Source organism: Sesamum indicum, linkage group LG10 (assembly GCF_026168435.1).
Source record: "Sesamum indicum cultivar Baizhima isolate 11 linkage group LG10, ASM2616843v1, whole genome shotgun sequence".
In the NCBI taxonomy this organism is placed as follows: domain Eukaryota; kingdom Viridiplantae; phylum Streptophyta; class Magnoliopsida; order Lamiales; family Pedaliaceae; genus Sesamum; species Sesamum indicum.
The window spans coordinates 14,344,312-14,366,016 of NC_142666.1; the positions used below are offsets into that span (position 1 = coordinate 14,344,312).

Sequence of the window (21,705 nt, forward strand, 5' to 3'; positions counted from 1 at the left end):
TCTTAAATTGTTGAGCATGGTCATCTCGAAAGCGTCGAACAAGGACCCTTGTTGGCATCATCTTGTGTTGCCAAACAAAGCTTAACCTGTTTCACCTAGTCATTCAAAAACATAAGCGGAAGAAACAGGAGTGTTGAGTCTGTTGAATACAGAGACGCGGTTGTCATTTGGCCTCTATTCTTCATCACTTCTACCATTCTCTACAAAAATGTACTGCGGGGCTACACACTTGTCCTCCACTTTGTGTGCATCCTTATAGGCTCATTTGGAGTGAAACCTAAGCCAATACGGGGTTGATCCACATGATCTTGCTTTCTCAATTTGTATTGCACTTCGGTCATCCTGTGGATCTTTTCTCCGTTCAACTCAGGATTCAACTTGTTGAGTCTTGATGGCACCGAAAAATCATACCCGAATTTTGCTAAAATGTGGTAGGCTTTCAGGCCAAATGCCTTTCGCATGTTTTTGTGTTGGTCTTTCAAAAGATGTGAATTGCTCAAGATCAGCAGATGTAGTGATCGACATAACTAGCCAGCCTTGACTTCTTGAAGGTCATTGACTCTCACCTCCTTGAGTTGTCTTCTTCCCTAGAAAAGTAGCGGAACATAATACTTTGGTTGGCTTTGTTTTTCTTTTCCATTTGACCAAACTAACATATAAGTATTACGAGTAAGGTGTCTTCTTGAACTCATGACTTCCATGGGTTGGGGCTTCATTATGGTCACTCTACTATGCTTTTCATTGCTACTTTCTGAAGGCGTAGCTTTTTGGGTACCTCCTCAATGGAATGAACGATTAGAAATTTCAAAGGTAATACGTCTTGTATATTATTAGGGTCGTGGTAGAGCTTCGGCATCAGCAAAATATGACTTCACCTTAGTGAAAGGTTTCACTTCAGCATCAATTCCATGATCTTCTTATTTTTTACGTACTTTAAGTATTAGTGCAATGTGGAATGTACACTTTCATGCAACCACGGCCTCCCTAGCAGTAGGTTGTAGGAGGTTCTTGTATCAATGATGTGAAACAAAGTGGTTGCTCTTAATTCTCCAATAGTAAAGTCGCTCTGAGTCATGCAAATAACTTGTTATGTTCCTTAATCGAAGTCTTAGATGGTCAAACAGCTAGGGGACAAATCTTGTAAGGTTATGCCCAATTTCTTAATGGTGGACTTCGGCATGATATTGATAGCAGATCCTCGATCTATGAGTTTACTATACATCCTTTGTTCTTGTATAAACCCCAAGACGAGAAGCTTTTGATCCAAGAAGTAGGCCCTCGTTTGTGAAGGATAATGGGGCAACAAGAGACTAGCGGCTGTCTACTTAGAGGAGCGCTTACAGTCTTTATCTTTTTGCTAGTTATCTGTGGGAAGAATTCTTCCAAAGTCACAAGGAGTCGATGGACTACCGTTCTGACTTGCTCTTTGTCTCCGCATGTCGAGAGCATTTATTCGACCATGGCTTTCTTGGATCATAGGTTGAAGCTTATTAATACATTGTTTGTGTCTTTACCAGCATGTCACAAGGATCCATCCATCATCATCTTTTGTGTGTAGTTCCTTTTTCTCACTGACCAGCGAAGCTTCATTTGTGTTAGCTCAAAACTCCCGAACTGAAGTGGTTGGTTCTTTGGTAGAAGACGACATAAATTTCTAGTTTTTTCGCCGAAATATGCATACTATTCGTTGGAGTGATGCTAATGATATTCGCATCTATCATCTCTTCAACATCCAGGATTATCTTCCCTTCTTTAGCTAGGGCATGATTTTCTCCTTGACTACGAAGCACCCTTCGGTGGGGTGACTAACCAATGGGTGATACTTGTAGTACTTGGTGTTATTCACCCTCCTGGCTTCATTCAAAGGCTTTGACTTTGGCAATTCAATCAACTTCTTTCCAACAACTCATCGAAAATGTAAGGCATGTCGGAGTCGGGGAACAGGTATTCTTTCTCATGCAGCTCTTTCAATGTACGCCGACATCTATCATTTGTCATACATCAGTCTTCAGGCTTTTTCAACTTCTTTCTATTATTGGAAAAGATTTTGACAGAAGTCGTCTTAATGGCCATGGACTCCTTGACATTGGCTTGACGACTCTCTTGCTTTTTCTTAGTCTTTTTTCATCCTGGCCATGACTCCTTGACATTGGCTTGACGATTCTCTTGCTTTTTTTCAGTCTTTTTTCATCCTTTGGTTGTCATTAGGAAAGGCGGTTTTTTGTAATTGGCAATGTTCAGTTCCCTGCAATGCTAAGCCAAGAAGCATTGGGCCTATTGGTTTCCTTTATGAGAAGCTTCCTATGCCAACTGAATATGAACATAGCCTTGCATGATTCTAGAAACGTCGTTGCAGAGAATTTGATTGACACGCACAGCTCTAACACGTCCAAGTATTTTCCATACCTGCAGAAAAGGAACTTGAGCAGTTAAAGTTGAAAAATATATTGGAGAGTTAATGGTCAAAACATGTCGAAAGTGGAAATTTTAAGAAATGAGAAGAGAAAAGAAGTTGAACAATTGAAGTATGAAATTGGGATGTTTGCCGTTTCCCTTTCCTCCAGTTAACAAAGATAAGTATTAACGTTCACTGTCCCCCATGCCTTATCAAACAACTTGGGAGACAAGTACCTGATCTATGTCATTACAGCACAATTGGATGGAAAATGACATGGACCTATATCAAGCAAAGCATTTATGCCATCCATCAAATTAACTTAAGACTTACAGGTCCTAACATGTCCAAGAAAAACAACATGGAAAGACAGACGAGCCAAGTCCATAGGAAATAGATTGTACATATACAACTATAAAAGGATATCAACCAACAATAGCTACAGCCTCTGTTTGGAAATCGAGTAGCACACTTATCCGCTCTAGTGCCATAAATGCTGGTACAAGTATTTGTGCGTCACAATGCAGCCATAACTCCAGAGTCCAGCTAGGACCTGGAACCAAAATACAACGCGAATTCCAGGTGGGAAAGGCTGCAATCCTTGATTGCCCGTTTCATCTTGCTCTTAACACAAATTGGTTTCAATTGCTGCTGCATCATCTAGTAATCATAGAACATAAATCTCTATGCATCATCCAGGATTACACATCTCCATCCTCTTCCGCAGAAGGCTCCGGCGCAGCTGAATCATTCGACTTACCATCAAGTAAGATATCCTTATCACCACCATTTGCTGAGTCATGCGTATCAATATCCATGGCATGGAGAGAGGTCTCTCCATTCTCCATGCCATTTTCTTCAGATCTATCAATCTTTGTAGAGACGTCTGCTTGATAAGCTGAAAATTCATTAAGCTGATGTACCCGTGCCTGGTAAAGGAAAAAATAAAAGGATGATCAAAATAACTAAATTTTCGAGAATCTGCTGATGCAAGCAGAAAGAGAGGGGCTAATAAAACATGGAAAGAGTACAATCATTTGAGTTCAATTAACTTTTAAGACAGCCAACAAACAAGCACCTCCCTACAGCACTGAAGAGCTTGAACTATACACGTCCTAAAATATCAGTGCACCAGGTATGAAGTCTCATATGGAGCCTAGAAAAGGTTCCTACTAAGATATTGACTTCATGGTATCTTGTGCTAAAATGCAACTAGTAACCACTCGGATAAGTGAACTTCAAAGTTAAATGACAACCAGAATACTGGAACTGATTAAGAGGAGAAAATTGAGCCATCTGAGAGCAGATAAAAATAATTAGAGATAGGTTCTCAGTCAGGAAAAGCAAAGGGGAATAAAATGCACTTTCTTCTAGCATAACACTGCAAAACCGCTGATGGATAAAAGCATGGGATGGCTTTAGACTGAAGATGATTAAAGAATTTCAAAGCAGGATTTGGAATTGGTCAATAAAGAGACAATTCAAGTTCCCAACCTTTGTTTCGAGGCCACAAATGAAAAAAGCACAATGGAATTTTTCATTTCCAAATTAAGACTGGCGACGAGTTACAACAGAATTCTTGCCAATGCGATAGCCTATTATCAAACTTCAAATAAAAATTGCTCATGGCACATGGAAATTAAAATTAGACCACCTTTGGTTGGCAACACTTGCATACAACAGGGGAAAGGATCAGGCAGTGTTATAAGAAACTAGTTGACGATGAGATACCTGGTAAACCTGATGCATTTTGTAATTTACAATGCTGGCCATCTCCTCAAGTCCACTAACAAGTTGAATTGGTCCTGTGTCTTCAACATGACGATCTGTAAATGCTGTGAACTCATTTAGATTTAGAGCAAGACGATCAGGCCTCTGAAGCAGAAGTTGAAATGTGGGTTGCAGTTCGTAGCATTGTTCAAACAGAGAACGCCGACAGAAAACATAAAGCCCCAGTCGAGCACGAGACATTGCAACCACCAATCTTCTTACATCACGAAGGTGCCCCACGAAGCGGGTACGAACCAGAGATAACAAGATAAAATCATTTTGTTGTCCTTGAAACTTGTCGACAGTGGCTACCTATAGTTGGAAACTTGAGTGTAAGCAATGAAAAAGAAAAGAGATCAACAACATTAAGGCTATAGGACTAATAAAAGAAGTAAAGAACACAGACATCCATATCACTATTTTATGTGCAAACTGCCAAATCATCCATACAACTTCGTGTATGTTACACCCACTCATCACACTAGCATGATTGACAGAAAAATCATCTGACCATAGATGTCTTCTAAAACTGATTTTTTTCCAACATTATATAAATGAATAGGTGCAATTTTGTCATCTTATAGCCCTTTAATCAGGCCTAAAATTTGCCAATGTACATGCCCAAATCTCCAAATCAGTGAATGTTGTGCAGCGATAAGAGGATCTACCCTCCATCCACTAGGTACTGAAATGATGATAACTGATAAATTTTGAAATACAGCCATTTCATAAGCTATACCATACAGAAAGTTAGTCATCAATGAACTAGGAAAAGCACATTATAAACAAAAAGGAGAAAGAAGGCAGAGAGGTGGAAAAATGGAAAAAAAGGAAGACGAAAGGTGGAAGTAAAGGCAAACAAAAAGAAAGGCTAAATGAAGAACTGTAAATAAAGAAGCACATGAGACCTCAGCCAGCTTAAACAAATGCCATTGTTAGCATTGAAAGCCATCTCATCCACATTGAACCCCAGATGAAGCTATTCATCCATTTTGTTTTAATTTGTGATCCAACATTTACCAACATTATGAAATTAACAAACAGATTGCAAGTATACAGATACTGTATCACAGGTGGCCGTCGAAGATTATGATAACTACAAACAAGCATCAAGGCACCTTGCAGAATACAGCCATTTCAGAAATTGCAGACTACAGTATACACCTAAGATATCAGTTACCTTGTGTGGTGGACCAATGAAGTCATAAGGGACACATCGTCTGTTAATAACATCGCGAATCAGAAGTTTCTGACCATTGTATGTTGTCAGTATCGATATTTTGTGTGCTGGATACCCGAGTAAACGCATGTACATATAGACACTAACAATATACTCAGCCTCTCCTTCATTTTGATAGAACCAGGGGGAAGGCGCACTCTCACCTCTCCCATTGTAATCAGGAACATCCACTAACTGATAGTCATAGGCAAATCCAGCATTTGCTCTGTGGAAGACATCATTCTCCCTCACATATGGAAGATCGCCAAGGTCTTTATATCTCCAATTGTAAAGTCTCGCTAAACTAGGCCTAGCTCTTCCCTGGGCATTGAGCTCAATATAGGGAATTCCTAGACGCACGAATCTTGTGAACAGGCTCTGATCCATATGGCTGTACTTCTGAAAAGCCATATTTTTCACAACAGGAGGCAGTTGGTGATGGTCACCAATCAATATACAACGTTTAAGCCGAGCATAACCATCTTCCTGCCTTTGGAGCAACATTGGAATGAAAGTCTCAATTTCCAAAATTTGAGCACTTTCCTCCATTAACAAGTTGTCATATTTAAAGCCCAAATGAAGAAAATCTTTCCGTTTAAGGGCAGCATGGGTGCAAGTCATAGCTACTATTTTTGCTTGCTTGGTCATGAGATAGTTTGACCTATCAACTGTTGACTTGAGCAACTCAAATGCCCTACATTCCTCAAGCTCCTGAAACATAGTTTTCAAGTGCCGGAAGCAACCTTCAGCTGCACGCATGTCTTTCTCGAAGGATTCGCCCATGAAAACTGGCTTGGAAGTATTAGAAAAGAACTCCTTAAAAGGAAAACGGTCCTGAACAAAAGTTGGTTTGTCTTGATTCTCAGCACAAGCAGCTAAAAATTGCTCCCAACGTGAGTACACATGAAGCAACCAGAAGTATCCAGCAGTTTCACAAGTATATGCTACATCCTCGGGCAATTGAAGAGATCTTGCAAGGCGCTCCACTTCACTAAGGAGTTCGAGTCGCCGAACAAGCATGGCATTCACACGGCCCTGGCGGCTAAAATCAAGATCAGTTGCCAATTCTTGCTCACCTTGACCCAGCCGAAGAAGGTATCGAGCTGGCACATCCCTCTGAAATCATGAACACATTGTGTAGTTAAATGGCATTATTCACACATAACAAAATTTTCAAAAGTCATTTCCAATACAAGTCTCTGTAATTCGACTCTAAAATTGCTAAGGAGTGCTCTATAAGTACTCTCTTACCTCCATAATCTTTTCAAAAAGATCATTCAGAGCCTGATTTGAATGAGTAATTATCAAAGTTCTCTGAGAAGGGCAATTATGGTAAAGAACATTCAGGATTTGCACAGCTGTATCTGTTTTTCCTGTACCAGGTGGACCAACCACCATAGTTAAACCAGGCTGAATACCTGAAATGATAGCTTCAACCTGCATAATAACACAAAAAGAGACGATCCCAATTATGATAAACTGCAATCTTAAACAAAAACTTGCCCTCCATCCACAAAAAGCACAGCCTTTCTTCTGAGAAGTAAATAGAAGAAATAGATCTCTGAGGAACTACACTGCGCATTGATATACAAAAGTTTAAACGTCACAATAGCAGCCTATATCAAGCATCACGATAGTAGTGAATTACACTTTACAACAAACACCACATACAATTACCTTTATATTTGGAAACAAAGCACTTAAACACAAAATAATATAAGAACATCGAGGAAACTAATTATTCTGGCAGCATATGATCCCATTCACCACTATATGCATAATTACCACATCTAAGATGTAAATTAAAAATTCATACATCCTATTGTGACATTCGAAATATTTTTCTAGTAATGCATACTGACAACCAACCCAAGTTAAGCTCTACTTCTAACTTTCCCAACTTGAGAACAAATCAATATTGCAAGCCCGAATCCTAGATATCACATGCTGCACCTAGAACATGATAAACCAATCTGAGAAAAACCCCAGTATATTTATCTTAAATAGCATACACGAGAAAATATCTATTATCACACATTCCTTTGACCATAAGAATCATGACAGAGGGAAAAACATCATTCATTACCAGATCATCCACAATTCGCCCAGACGGAAAGTGTCCTTACACAAGTGCCTCTATAACTCTTATTGAAACCAGGAAGTCCAGGCCAACAGCAGAGTAATTCCTCCATAATTAGAAGGATTAAATCGGAGTAAAGGAACATTTACTTTTTCGAATTATACTTAATCTTGCTCATTTTGTTTTCTTTGAAGGGGATGTTTAAAGTATGGACACAGCCACAGCACACACAGTTTACCAGCATTTGCTAAACGACTGCATATGTTGAAAACAGAAACCAAGTATGGCCAATGGAGGGGGAAAAAAGAGATCAAACAGCGGATTTTATAAGGCCATTTTAGGTTCTTGGCAAAAAGACTATTCAGATTTACACATAGTAGTTGTTCAATTAATCTAAACTTGTAAAAGTATTTCATGGCAGATTTTATTCTACGAGCTTATTCAAAAAAAGCTACCAAATTCTGGAGTAGCAGCCAACAATATAATAATTCAGGAAAAAAGAAATAAAAACTGGGATTAATCTGTGCTAACAGAACCAAGCAAAAAGGCAAATCAAAAACACGGAACAAAAAAAATACCAGCAAACTAAATATCAAAGCGGCAAGAAGGAAAGAACACTCAACCAACATTCTGAAACTATTAAATATTCAAGCACCTGTGTAGGGGTAAATCTAACTGTGTTCTGCTTTGGTTGATCTTGGGGATATGGACCGGGATCAGGAGGAACATAAGCCTCAACTAGAAGCTCCAATTTATCAGAATGATCATCTTCCATGCAGCTGGCGTCTTCTAAAGATTTTGTGGATGTCACATTGGCAGGAAGAGCATGGACCTTGCCTTCAAGATTCTTCGGAAACTTAATACGGAATGGCGAACATGGCTGCAAGTTCTCCGTGCCATCTGAATTTATAAAACTAACCTGCAAACAGGAACACCAAAGAACGGGAAGTAGTAAATACGAGTACTGCAATTCACTTGTGAAAAATATGATTATAGTACGAATTCCATAAAATCATATCCAGAAAAGACACCAACCTGATAATTCGGAAAGCTCTCTTTAACATGTGCAGCATCAAGGAAAGTGTCTTTGAAATCAACCTTTTCAATGAGATCGGGCATATTGGTCCATTGCGCTGCGGAAGGATTTCCATAACCCAAAAAAATGTCATGTAACCAATCGGGAACAATACATGTTTCATTCATTAGATCTCTTATGGATTCCAAAATTGCTTTAAAGTTGTTCTCTTTAGGTTTCCGCCTCATCAATATGTTGAATGTGCTGTACACATCATCTGCACCTTTCTCTGCAATATCACAAACATCCATATGATATTGTGCGGTATCCAACGCAACAGTCACAGTTCTCAGTTCTCCTTTGGGAGGCTTCCATTCATCACGTTTGATTCTCCCTGTAAAATCATTCATGAGAGTTCCCTCCTCATCACGTATTTCAATAATCTCACATCCACGTACGCATTGAAGACCAAGCTTCTGGGGAACAGTTGCCTTTGCTGCTTCTTCTGCACTTAGTGGCTCAAATGAAGGGCGAATAGACAGCAGAAATAGAACATCATGCTCCTTCAAGGCATTCCACTCAGATCTGATTTGTGCTTTATAGCTGGAAATGCTAAATGTAACTTCAGCTGTCACTGCTGACGGCTTTACTTCCCCAATATTTGGTTGTTTAACCTCTCTAATCTTGAATTCTTTAATTGGTACAGCCATTCTTGACCAACCACGAAAAGCAGTTTCTCCTTCATTATTAATGTAAGCAAGAAGATGCGGCACAGCTTCTTGAATGTCCTCACGGATTTCATATGTTGATTCGAGGCGGAAGAGGTTGAAATTTCTAAGAAGGTAATCATGAAGTGTTAAAAACTGTAAATTAAGCTTTGGAAGTGCCAGACACCCTTCCCCAGAGTAGTTAATGCTTGGAACGAGGCTTTCATCCCACATTATTTGTTCGTTGGGATATAGTGGAAGAGCATTTATAGCCTCTTTCTGAGACTGTTGTTTCTCAAAGAATGAAACCATGACTTCTATTAGGAAGGAAACTCTTTCAGACCATGGATCATCCTTCGACACCAGTTTGAGCTGAAGTTTCCAGAAATAAAAAAAATTTCAGAGAGGGGGCATTTACAAAACCTCGGCAGCACAACTAAACACTAATGATATATACACATCGACAGACTTGAGATGCAACATCCAGAATAACAGAATTTAGTGAGTTCTCTCTCTTAGTTTCCGCTGTCTTTCTCTGAACTCTATTCCAGATGGCTTGTTAAGTAAAGCTGAGTTAGATTAGACTGGGATGCTAGCATCACATACAATTCTGTCTAAGCAAGCAAGAGGTACCACAGCTCCTAGGAAACAAAAAAAATCTCGGTTTTACATGTTGCAGGTCGGATTTCTTTATGAATGAGACAAACAGATACTGTTTTGAGCATGATCTTTCATAATTTATGACCTTTAATATGGTAGCATATATATAGATATGTATATTCTAATACTCTTCTCATACTTATGTTACAATTTTTGGTGGTTGCATCCGGAGATCTGCCATTCTGTTTTTCCTTATTTTTGTGAGGGACCAACATGGAATGCAGACATTGTAGTATTGTAATGGCATGTGGACAGTAAGGGAGATCTATGAAGGAAAGAGTCTTTACATCAGACTTGATTGGCTGAATAATCCAACAAAGCTAGTACAACCTTTTTAAAATAGTAATCTAATGCATAACAAAGGGTGACACTAATTGGCAGAGTACAGGTTAATACAGTTATTCTCCCTACCTAACTCCTAAAAGAACACATTGCCAATAAGAAGCCTTGGGACCTATTATTCCATTGGATATACCATTAGATGGAGGCCACATTTTCAAGCAATAATTGAACAAAAAACATCTAACTTAATCATTTTTTCATTATTTATTCTTCATTTCTTTCTCACCTACCTGCCATTTCAATTCAGGTTGTAGCTTTTGGCCTTTCTTTCTCCTACATCTGATCACATAGGATAGCTATGGTCATTGACCAAATGCCACTCTTAGAAAAATAAGCTCATACTTACATTCAAATCAAAATTTGAGGAACCTATATAAACAAGAAGTTAGTAGCTAATTACTTATTGTCGTTACATTTCCAATGAAGTCAAAGAATTCATCGTGAACTGTTTTTTCCTCTCCACAAGCATTTTCAGTTTTGCCGAAACATTTAGACGGCATATTCTGAGCAATCAAGATTTTGTAAAATTTGAGAAACTCAAAGTATGAGCTTATACACTCGCTAAAATATTACCTCGCAAAAGGGAGATGATTTTTGGTCACACATGATCTGAATAAAAAAAAAAATTCTAAACTTGATTCTTAAATTGGACTGGAAACACAAAACTGACTTCCACAGAATCAATTGTCCATAATAATGTTTTGCAAATTCTTTAGAATCAATATCATGCCAAATTCACGCCAAACTTTTGTCAGTTGGAAAAAATTCCTATTAGAGTTCAATTCAATAGTTTACTAGAAACTCAGAATTTATAAGTTTCAAAATGTTACTTTTTCTGTTACCTTTGGCCCTTAAATGCCACCTAATTTTAACTTCTCGAAAGCATACAATAATATTGGAACTTAAAATTAAGCTGATCTCATAGGGGAAAGAGTGGAATTTCTTCTAAGTAATCAGAAAGGGTTAAAACTGATTAATAAAATTTTGGTACACGCTGCGACCAAAAACTTTAGTAAAAAGATTCAAAGATTTAAATTCCAAAAGAGCAGCAATACAAATACAATCCTAATGTCAATGACTTGTCACTTCACAATTGTAGTTGAAATCAGGTCAAGCTGGACTTCTCTTAAGAAACCAGAAGAAGGCAAAAGAGGTACGGAAATTATCATACACATTACAAGCAACAAATTCGGTAGAAACCCCTTAGATTTTAGTACATGCATCAATTAGACCAATCATAGAGAAGAAAACAAAAAGAAGAAAAGACTTTACAACTTCCACATCTTAGTAAGGGGATTTGGTTCATGTAAGAGGAAAGAGGAAGCAAAGGGGGATGGGGGAAACAATAATAGTTTTCGTTAAGTTGTTTGGTATGATTGGAATGGAAATAAATCTCAAATACTTGAAAATAAATTGAGAAGAAAAGAATAACTTTTGTAATTAACCCTGTTTCTTTATTTTGTAGTAGAAAATAAAGCAAGTTAATGTTATACGAAAATAATTTTTAGTATATAAAAAAGTTAAAAACCTTATTAATAAAAATATTCATCAAACAACAACAAGAATATTGTTTATTAATCAAAATATTCATCGAAATGAGTATTGTTCTAAACTACTCAATTTAAATAAAATAAAAATTACTACCAATGCCCTCAAATAAAGAAATTAAATTCAAACATCAACACATTAGCACTTTTGCTGGTGATTTAGTTATCCTTTTTAAAAAATTTATTTACCAATATCTTCAGCAGGAATGAGAAAAAAATTGGATGAAAATTATGTATATGAATAATAGAGTAAATAAAAAAAATATACACTGTTTTGTCTTTTTGGCCTTATACATTCACTTTTTCGTCCAATTTAAAGATCCAACTTTACTTACCATGTGGTTTCCCTAACCAAACACCAAACTTATTCGTATACATCTATTTTTGCTTCCATTTCTCTTATACACGTACTTTTCTCCCCAACCAAACATATCTAACTGATATTACAAAAACATGATATCTGGTCCACATGCTCTTACATTAAATGGTAAACATTAGATCAATTAAACACTAGAACCAGCAACCTCCATCCCAGTAATTGGCATGCTAATTCATCTCAATCCTTTATCATCAATTGGAATGATACAGACACTCATACTCATAGTGAGGTATAATACGTGCTTGGATTTAACCAGTAATCTTAGTAGGAATAAGCAGGCCATAACTTCACCATAAGAAATTCATGATGCTTGAAAGTCAAACCTAATCTAGTTGTGTGTTTAGCAGTTTGAGATATGAGCATATCATGTCAATTAAATAGAAATCTTTTCTCTTGTGATGTATGCCTCAAGAGAATGTTCGGCTGAAATACTGACCTTACCACATACTAAATCTCTCAACTCTTCAGGAGAAAGAATTGAAAGTTTTTTAGCCAGGTCAGCACGCTTGTTAATTGCCCCAATATTAGCCAAAGCAAGTTCTCGCAACTGCAAAGGAAAAAGAAATTGAAAGGATTAAGGTATATTTTTCCACAAATGTAAATAGAATAAAGTATTTTACTTAGCATGAATAATCATGGCATCACGTCTTCGGGCTGTACACACCTTTGGAATCTTTTTAAATGCAAGAAGCTGAAAAGCCTGGAGGCGCTTATAATGAGATTGAAGAACCTCATCATCAGTCATTTGTCTACCTTGATGATCATCAATCTCAAAACCTTCATAGTACTGAAGCAAGTCAACCAACTGCGCAAAAAGTTTCCCCTTTTCATGCCTATACAGAGCGCTCAAGTGACATTTGGAAACAACAGCTACATCAGCAACAAGAGGCCGAACTAACCTGCACAGAAATGGAGGAACCAGTGAGGATAATCAGCCTGTGCAATAATAAAATACGAGGAATATCAGTATAGTAGCATTCTGAAATCAATCAATGGAAAGGATCTAGAGACAAGTTGTTTTACACAAATATAAGCGACTTAGTAACCAAAAAAATCAAATGATAATAGAAGTCCGCAGTAGAAAAAATCACAAACGAAACACGTTACATGGTGGAAAAAATATAAGATATCAGCAAAATTGAACTAAATTACTGAATAATAACATCAAGTTATTTCACTTTAAACTACATTAGTTGTTTGCTTAATATCTGTATGAAACAGACCAAGAAATGGGAACGACTAAAACTGCTAAGAAGAAAACCAAAGGTTCCATAACAACAAATGATGGTACGAGCGGCACAGGCATAACGCACTACAAGGACATCATAACAAGGATATATCAGAGCTGAGCTTGTTGACCTCGACTTTCTTTAGGAGCCAACCTAAAAGTATCTATAAGCAACATGAGCTTCTTAAACTTTTACTTCAAATATTATATATTTTATAAGAAAATAAGATTTAAAATAATGATCAACAACTCAACGAATATTAATCTTTCGTTGATCAAAAGAATTGATACATAATAATGATAATAGCATAATAACATTATATTTCCATTGATATTATATAGTATTTCAAAAATAAGTACAATCAATCAATATTTTGCGCCTCCTTTTGTCATATTTTTTAATAATGTGTTTCTTATTATCTTAATATCAACGCTCAAATCGTTCCTATTTTACTTCCATAAATTATCTCATTAATCTCCATATATCATTTTATTAATATTTGTTTCATAACTTAATCCAGAGTATTTTTTTCCCCAAGCAGAACAGAAGATATGTTAAGTAGAACACATCGGCTGTAGAAGAAATACCAGAATAACTTTTCTATATTTCTCTCGTACTTTTTAGTTTAGCAAATATATATGTTACCCAGATGTTTACATGTGCAGATATAAACGAACATATTTCTATAAAAAAAAATGCAACAATTATTAATGCCTATTATTAAGTTCCATATACAATTATTAATATTCATATAAATGAATCCAAAGTACTTGTTTTCCCCCAAAAACTAAATTGTAAATTCGATACGATCTACAGAATAATATAATAACTTTCTTCAAAAAAATAATATAATAGCTTTTTATATTTCTCTAATACTTTTTAATTTAGCAAATATATAATTTTACCAAGATGTTTACATATGTAGATACAAACAAATGTATTGCTATAAATCTACAGTTACTATTAATGCCTATAAATCAATATAGATTTAGGAACAAGAATGGTAATAATAATCAATTTTATGTACCTTCGCACTAACCTTCTGTAATATATATGTTTCTAGAATAGGAAGAATAATGCTTGTCTTGTAATATTGTCTTTTATTTCAGAAATAAATCACTAAAATTAAATATAAAAAATTTAAACTGCAACCATCTCAACAATGTTTCCGTAGTCGTTCTCAATTCCTACTATATATTCTCTTTTATCAACCTTACCAAGCAGGAGTTCTATGTTATTATAGTCGTGACTAAGGATATTAGGTTGAAGTAGGTTCGATTTTTTCATCAATCAAACCCTTTCCAGAACGTAGGAGCTTCTTTGCAAATGGATCTTATATCACATACAGAACATGAAGTACCACATGGGTGGGTAATGGGTATCTATATGAATCCAAACTGAACTGCACATGAGCTGATCTTCTACATCATGTCTTCATAGCGAATAATTTTCATATTTTTAACTTGATAAGTAACTATTAAACCAAGTTAAGGTGAATATATCATCAATACATGTTTTTTACATTTCAGTCAAGTACGGTATAATTTATAAGTAATATCAAATTTATAATAATAATAATAATTAGTATTATTATGTACTTTACCAATAATTTCCAGTTCATGCCTGGGTGTGTCCATTTAAAAATAAATATTCATATATATATCTGGTTTTGAAATAAAATTATTAACCTCTTTTTTAAATAACACATACTAAAATTTGTAAAGAATTATTATTTTAAAAAACGATAAAAAGTTTTCGTATTATTTAATGATTGAAGCTCAACGTCGACCTTGATTCCTCTCTTTTATGCTCCAGCGCAAATCTTAAAAAGATAGGCTAGCTGCACATGAATTCCCCTCATCACGAAGGAGATTATGATAGTGGAAATCAAGAGCACAAACTTCATCTAAGCCAAGCTCAAGTAAAAAGTGAATCCGTATGAAAATACTAAATAGTACCTCCTTGTTGGCAGTTGGCTTAAGAGATCAATAAGGAACTCCATAAACCTTTCACAATAAAGAACACATGCATCATCCACATCTTCAGAACCATGAACATCACCAATATCATTATCCTCATCATTTTTTGGCTTAAAAGAAAAAACTCCAGAGTCAAGCACCTGTAATACAGAGGAGAAAAAGGAAACTTCAGATGCTCTGGCCCTGACTAGTCAAGAGAATATAGCAAAAGATCTGAGCTTGTGGAAATCATACATCCAGGAATTCCTCAATAATATTTCGTAAGAATTTAGCTTCCACCGTGGTTGTGGGGTCGAAAGCTTCCCCTCGTTTTGCAGCATCCTTCGCTCGCTTTGCAATTCTTCTCCATTTTTTAATCAGATTTTCATTGAGACATAGTTCCATCTGCAGCCAAGGGTTAAAGAATCACCATTTTGCAAGATTTTAATATTATAAAGATAGTGTAGCAGTTACCAGTTTTTAAAGACATGGAAAGAAAAAAGCGAAGGAACCATTTCTTCAAGCAAAACTGGTAAAAACACGAAGCATACCTGAAAACGTCCATATGAGAGGCTATGCCAACATTCCAGACTTGCTAATCTCATAATTCTTTCACTTACTATCTCATCTTCCAAGCTCTAGCAAAGTCAACAGAACGAGACCAACATTAAGATTCCAGGTAATCTTAAAAGCAGGGGAAACCCAAAAATTTCAAGAAAACATGCAAGGACAATAAGATTGACTGTTGATCACTGGACATTGTTGGAGAGAAACACATTAATGGAGTTCTTTGCTCTAAGATGGCTTGGTGGGCCAAGGTTCAACAGTAAATGGTATCTGTTCTAGCCCCTTCATGCACAACCAAAAATTAAGAATGGAAAAAGATGAGAGACAACAGGATGAAACTTCTTCCAGGACTCATTTCATGTAACAAGTTGAGAGGTTACGAAGTGATCTAAAAGCTCTTGTAGCTACTCCATATTGGCTTAAGTGCCTTGATTGATATTTTAACTTGGCCATGTGTTAAGGTAATCATTGTCGTACAGACCATCTAAAACAATATCTAGTAACTAGAAATACTGTGGATTAGATTCCATCAGTTGCGGAAATTTGGCGTATAAGATGGACATACAAGAAAAGAAAAAACTGAAAAGGTATCATGCTCAACAAAATTAAACTCAAATTCAAACAAAACCTCAAAGTGTTTCAGATCCAATGGCAAATAAGAAGGACAAGCAAAAACATAGATGAGATGTCACATTTGGTAAAAATTAAAAAAAAAAATCAATAATAAAAATAAAACAAGTTATAAGGAAACAAATTTCATGCGATTTAACAATAGTTATCTGATAAGAAACATTCTGATGAAATTCACAAATAGAGCTTCATGTACTAATTTAGATTCCAGCTTTTAGCGAGGAAAAGAATGGAAGTGCCGAAGTGGAATGGCATTGCTCATATTGAAGGAAAACAAATGAATCTCTCAAAATATCTACACGTTTAACATAGGCACACATCGAACAGCATACTACCTGAAAAGCATTGATCATGAAAAGCAGATAATTTGTCTTCTCCGCAATAGTTAGACTTCTCCCCTGCAACAATATGCAAGAAAATTAAACATAGAAACTAATCTGTTTAATCACAAAACCAGTCACCACAAGCACAAGCCCCAGATACAAACCTGGAAATGCATGTGGATTGTGCAATAATGTGTCTTTTAATTAACAAATAAAAAGCATACAACAGTAAGCCTTCCAGTATTCTTGGCTTTCAAACTTCATGAAAGTTTATAAAAGCAAAGAGGTAGATATTTAATTTCCACTATCTGGATGCCTCTAAATAGGCATGTAAAGGTACAAGATTTAAATATCATACAATAATTGAGTTCACATATTGTTAAAGCTTTCCTGAAACTTATTATCAGGTGATGATCTGTGTTTTGCCCTGTTGAGTGTTAAGGGCTTTGCCAGTGTTCAACATTTCTTGTTTGTTTTTAGGATCTTTTCCTACCATATTCTGTAACATATGTTTTTGCACTTTTATTGACCTAGACTCCATAGATAAACCTAATTACACAAACCCAACTTGTTTTTCTCTGATAGAAAATGAGTTACAAAACTTTATCAACTTATTGTTCATTAGCACAGTTTACAAGCTGGCATCTTGCTTATGTCATTTGAGTACTTCAAAATTTAAGCCTCTAGAATCATTACCAATCATTATTGATCATTAGGACATTACAACAACATGAAGAGCAAACAAACTCTCGTATAACTGAAACTGTCACCGACATGACAGAAGAAAAAGGTGAATGACCATATATTTCGTGCTCCATCATTACATGGCACCTTCCCCAGCCCAGTCTTGCATATCCATATTTTTACAGAGGCCTAGGACCAAAATCTCCCACTGAACTACCTCTAAAATGGAGAGGTTGGCCATAAAAATGACTATCAAGATGAGGTGCATTATACGGACCTGCCTCATCTGATCAACTTAATTTTGTTTTACCTTCCTATAAGCTAATATTGAAACCAAAATGTCTATAATGGGACAACACAGTTCACCTACTTCGGATATCCCATATCTGAAGTTCCTGAAGAGGAGCAAATCAGAAGCAGTAGCCTTGTAAATGACATGCCAACATAATTGTTGACATTCCAACTATTCATCATAAGCTTTACACTCAAGTATAATTGATTAGTTAATGCAAAATCGAACATAAGCACGATTTCCACAGACAAATGAGCATCCTTTGGTACTGTGTTTTTTTTTTATGCAGTTCTAAGCTGAAAACAGAAAACAAATATTGTGAAAATATAGTGAACAAACTCTTATTGACATCAGACCTAATGCAAATTGATAATTAAATGACTCAATAAAGAGATAAGGGGAAAGAGGATTCAAAAACAACAATTCGAAAAGAGTACCTCTTTGAGGCGAAGTACCCTTTCAAGAAATGCTTTAAACATATCCTTTCTGTCATAAAAGCATATCCATGCAGCCACATTCTCCCGAAACTGCAAGTTCAAAATTATGTTCGCAGTAATTCACTTTATATAAAGAGAAAGATAAAAAAGTTAAACTACACCTGTCAGTCTCAAACTTATATCGCCTATTCACTCCCTAGCTGCATAAATTATAATTAAACAATTTCTTCACTCATTATCCATCTTCATCAATGCATTTTTACTGCTAAAACCAAAAAATTAGTAACCAATCTCCTATACAATTGTAACATCAGCAATATAAAATGAAAAATAATGAAGCCTTTGATAACCAAGCATTACAGAGAAAGTATCATGCATAGTCTTTTGCACAAGGCACTTCATTTGGCTAGACTCTTCATGGTAATAATGACACCACTAAATTTACAGCAGAGTCAAAAAAACAACCAGCTCCAAAATTTCAAACTTCTTAAGCTTTATTTAACAAATCAAAAGCAAATCCTTCTTTTGCAAACATGACTAGCATAGATTAATACTTCTACTGAATACAGAATATGGTTCCTGAACCTGATGTTAACAAATATCAGTTTCAATTCCAGGGAACCAAAATGGATGGCTTGCCACACCACCTTTGATACCTTACTATAGTTTCACATGCAATTTCCATGCTGTTCTTTTCTTTTCATGTCCTCGACAGCATGCTAAACATTCTTAAGCAATAACCATATTCCAAAAATCTCTCTGAAAAAGCATACAAAAGACCCAGCAGCTATTGGTTAAACATCAGCACATTTTCCCTTCTAAACGGAATCAAGCACAAACATGGCGGACATAAATTCCCTTCTGCACATGCTTTTGCCAATCAAAAGTAACCAAGGACGTAATTAACTGATCAAAGGATAAAAAAACTATATGCAAAATTTCTCTGCACCTTCTCATTGACCATGAGTATCATTGACATCACATGCTCAAAAGAAGCAGCCTCTGGACTAAAGTTTGGCCAAAGGTAATTCTCCAAGTATTGGCTAACTTCTAGTATCATCACCCTCTGCAATGGCACAGGCTTTCTCCCCCCTATATTCAGCAATAATTGTAAGTAACTAGTAACAAATAAACCTCACTCAGTCTGCATGCTGTGATCTCTGAGAATGCAGTAAAAAAATAAACAAATAAAGGTGCATATTTTTTTTACTGGTAGATTTTATTCACAAAAATACATAGATAGCTAGAGATCATTCTTTTACAAAATGTAAGCATCAAAATTTCACATTCACTTAGATAATTATCAGATATTCTAATCTTATCCCACAATAACTTGATATGCACAATTATTCATGTGTGAAACTCATATTTTCTAAATTAGAGTATTAGAACCAAAAGAGAGGCAAAAGTATGCAAGGTCTGCAATCTATAAAGCTCATGGCAACATTAAAAATCACAGTAATACACCAATTCTTTTTTTCCTTCTAAACATCAAGGGAAAACAATCTTCAAGGTAAAAGAAAACACCCATTTGTTAATCCTCTTAAAACTATCTACAACAAAGGCAACGAATTTGCCAGCCACAGCAGGGTGCAAGCTCGCAGAACATAAAACATAACATCCACGCATCCTTTACCTTAGAAAACACACGTAATATCAGTGAAATGTGAAACACAGAATCACTAAAAAAACTTACACTTGAGATGATAGAGACAATATTAGGCAAACAATTCCAGAATATCATGAATAGCTGTGAACCTCGCAATTACCTTTAACAGTTAATTCAGTGTAGTAAATTTCATTAACGAGGTCCGGGCTGAAGGGCTTCTTTGGACCCGAATCTGCGGTTTTCGCCCAATTTTCGGCAGCAATTTTCGTCAGACGGTCTTTTTGAATCTCACTTAAGGTAATGGAGCTAGGCACATTGGACACCGGTCTGGACTCGGCCGGCTTATCCGGCAGCGGGAGCGCGTCCGCACCCACTGGATACTCGGCTACCCGGTGCCGCCGGAAATCGTACACTCCGGTGCCGTATACTTTTGTCATCTTTTGCAAGAAATAGGAAAATTTTAGGGATTTTGCATGTGGAGAATGGGGAATTAGGGTTTTTCTAGGGATTGGTTTGTGATAAACCCTCCCGCGAGAGAACTAGAAAGAGGTTTATGATGTTTTTACACGTTAAAATGTTTGGCCAATGTACTATATAAATTGATTAACTTAAAAAGATAAACAAATATAAATTAACATTTAAATTCGATATAATTAAATACTTCACTTCAAAATACTTTATAGAAGTTAATGTTGTTTTGTGTATATATGTATGGGATAATTGCACTGTTTCCTCTGCAATATGGTGCAATTATACGTAAACTTTTTGTGGTTTGAAATATTAAATTTAGTGCGATTTGTAATTATACATCAACTTTCTGTTATTTGAAAAATTACGTTTAGTGCTACTGATATTTGTTTCTATCTATCAAATAAGTCTCTTAATTAGTCAAAATTTATGAATTTTGATGATATTTATAAAGAAAAAGTGGGATAAAAACTCATATTACCCTCCATTGATTTCTAATTGATTCATTACAAGTCAAATAAATTTTTTATATTCAACTCTTATACATCTTCACACGTTAATGTATATGATCAAGTGTATCTTCATCTGGTAATTTAGTCACAAAAAAATATTTGATTGGATAAGCCAATAATAACTAAATCAATTGCAAATATCAATTTTCGTTCAATTATTTTGTTAATATCAACAAATTCAGTTAATTTTAACTAACGAATGGATCTATTTGTTAGACGGAAACAAACCTCTGCAGTACCAAATGTAATCTTTTAAAATATTACAGAAAATTATGTGTAATCATACCAAATTTCAAGAAATAATAATATAATTATCCCTATATATATTAACAAATCTCCTATAAGTGTGGAGGTTAATGATATATTATAAAAACATGATATAAAAGAATTCAAGTTTTATATTAAAATATAATAATAATAATAATAATAATAACTAATGTCTAAATTAATTATTTTCAATTTGAAAAGACACAAAATTAAAATTAAATTAACAAATATTAATTAGTTAAATCTAAATTAAATTATAAATTAATTTAAATAGAGAAAATGACATAAAACTGCACTGTGTTATTAGAAATTCTACTATAAACTCATTGTGTTAAAAATATAGACAAAAAACCTCTATGCTCTTAAAATCTTACACACAAGTTCCTTGCCTTTTGTTTACTTATTTCATGCATGCATGGGGCTAGGCTTTTTTAAATGTGCTTGCTTGGATGCTTCCATGGATGAGGGCTTTAATGGGTGAATCTTGTACCTAATTGGCTGTAGATCTTTATTTTTTTGCAAGGAGATGTTAAAATATAGATGTGTTGATTATGAATAGGGCTTTTGTGCTTGAACAGAGCTAGATTTGTGTGCCTCATCGAAAGATAGCTTATT

The 21,705-nt window shown here is 35.5% G+C and overlaps 1 protein-coding gene across 1 annotated transcript; it reads right to left on the reverse strand.

The window, feature by feature from the left end:
* Positions 1-2,526: 2,526 nt before the first annotated feature.
* Positions 2,527-20,417, reverse strand: EMB2765 (P-loop containing nucleoside triphosphate hydrolases superfamily protein). The gene is made up of 15 exons (XM_011093515.3): positions 20,004-20,417; positions 19,184-19,326; positions 18,235-18,324; positions 16,834-16,896; positions 15,853-15,939; positions 15,557-15,706; positions 15,302-15,462; positions 12,779-13,013; positions 12,551-12,661; positions 8,500-9,558; positions 8,120-8,383; positions 6,636-6,821; positions 5,346-6,500; positions 4,127-4,477; positions 2,527-3,324 (listed from the first exon to the last, which is right to left on the reverse strand). The coding sequence occupies exons 1-15, from the start codon at positions 20,278-20,280 to the stop codon at positions 3,097-3,099; spliced, it is 4,560 nt and encodes a 1,519-aa protein (XP_011091817.1). The 5' UTR covers positions 20,281-20,417; the 3' UTR covers positions 2,527-3,096.
* Between the last annotated feature and the right edge of the window lie 1,288 nt (positions 20,418-21,705).

What these genes read in the sequence shown, in the direction of transcription:
- EMB2765 (XM_011093515.3), bottom strand. Translation starts at nt 20,280, where the DNA reads ATGACAAAAGTATACGGCACCGGAGTGTACGATTTCCGGCGGCACCGG. An exon ending in AGAGCTTTCCGAATTATCAG is followed by an intron (nt 8,384 to 8,499) that starts GTTGGTGTCTTT and finishes TCCTGTTTGCAG; the next exon opens with GTTAGTTTTATAAATTCAGA. An exon ending in TTAGATTTACCCCTACACAG is followed by an intron (nt 6,822 to 8,119) that starts GTGCTTGAATAT and finishes GTTATTATGCAG; the next exon opens with GTTGAAGCTATCATTTCAGG.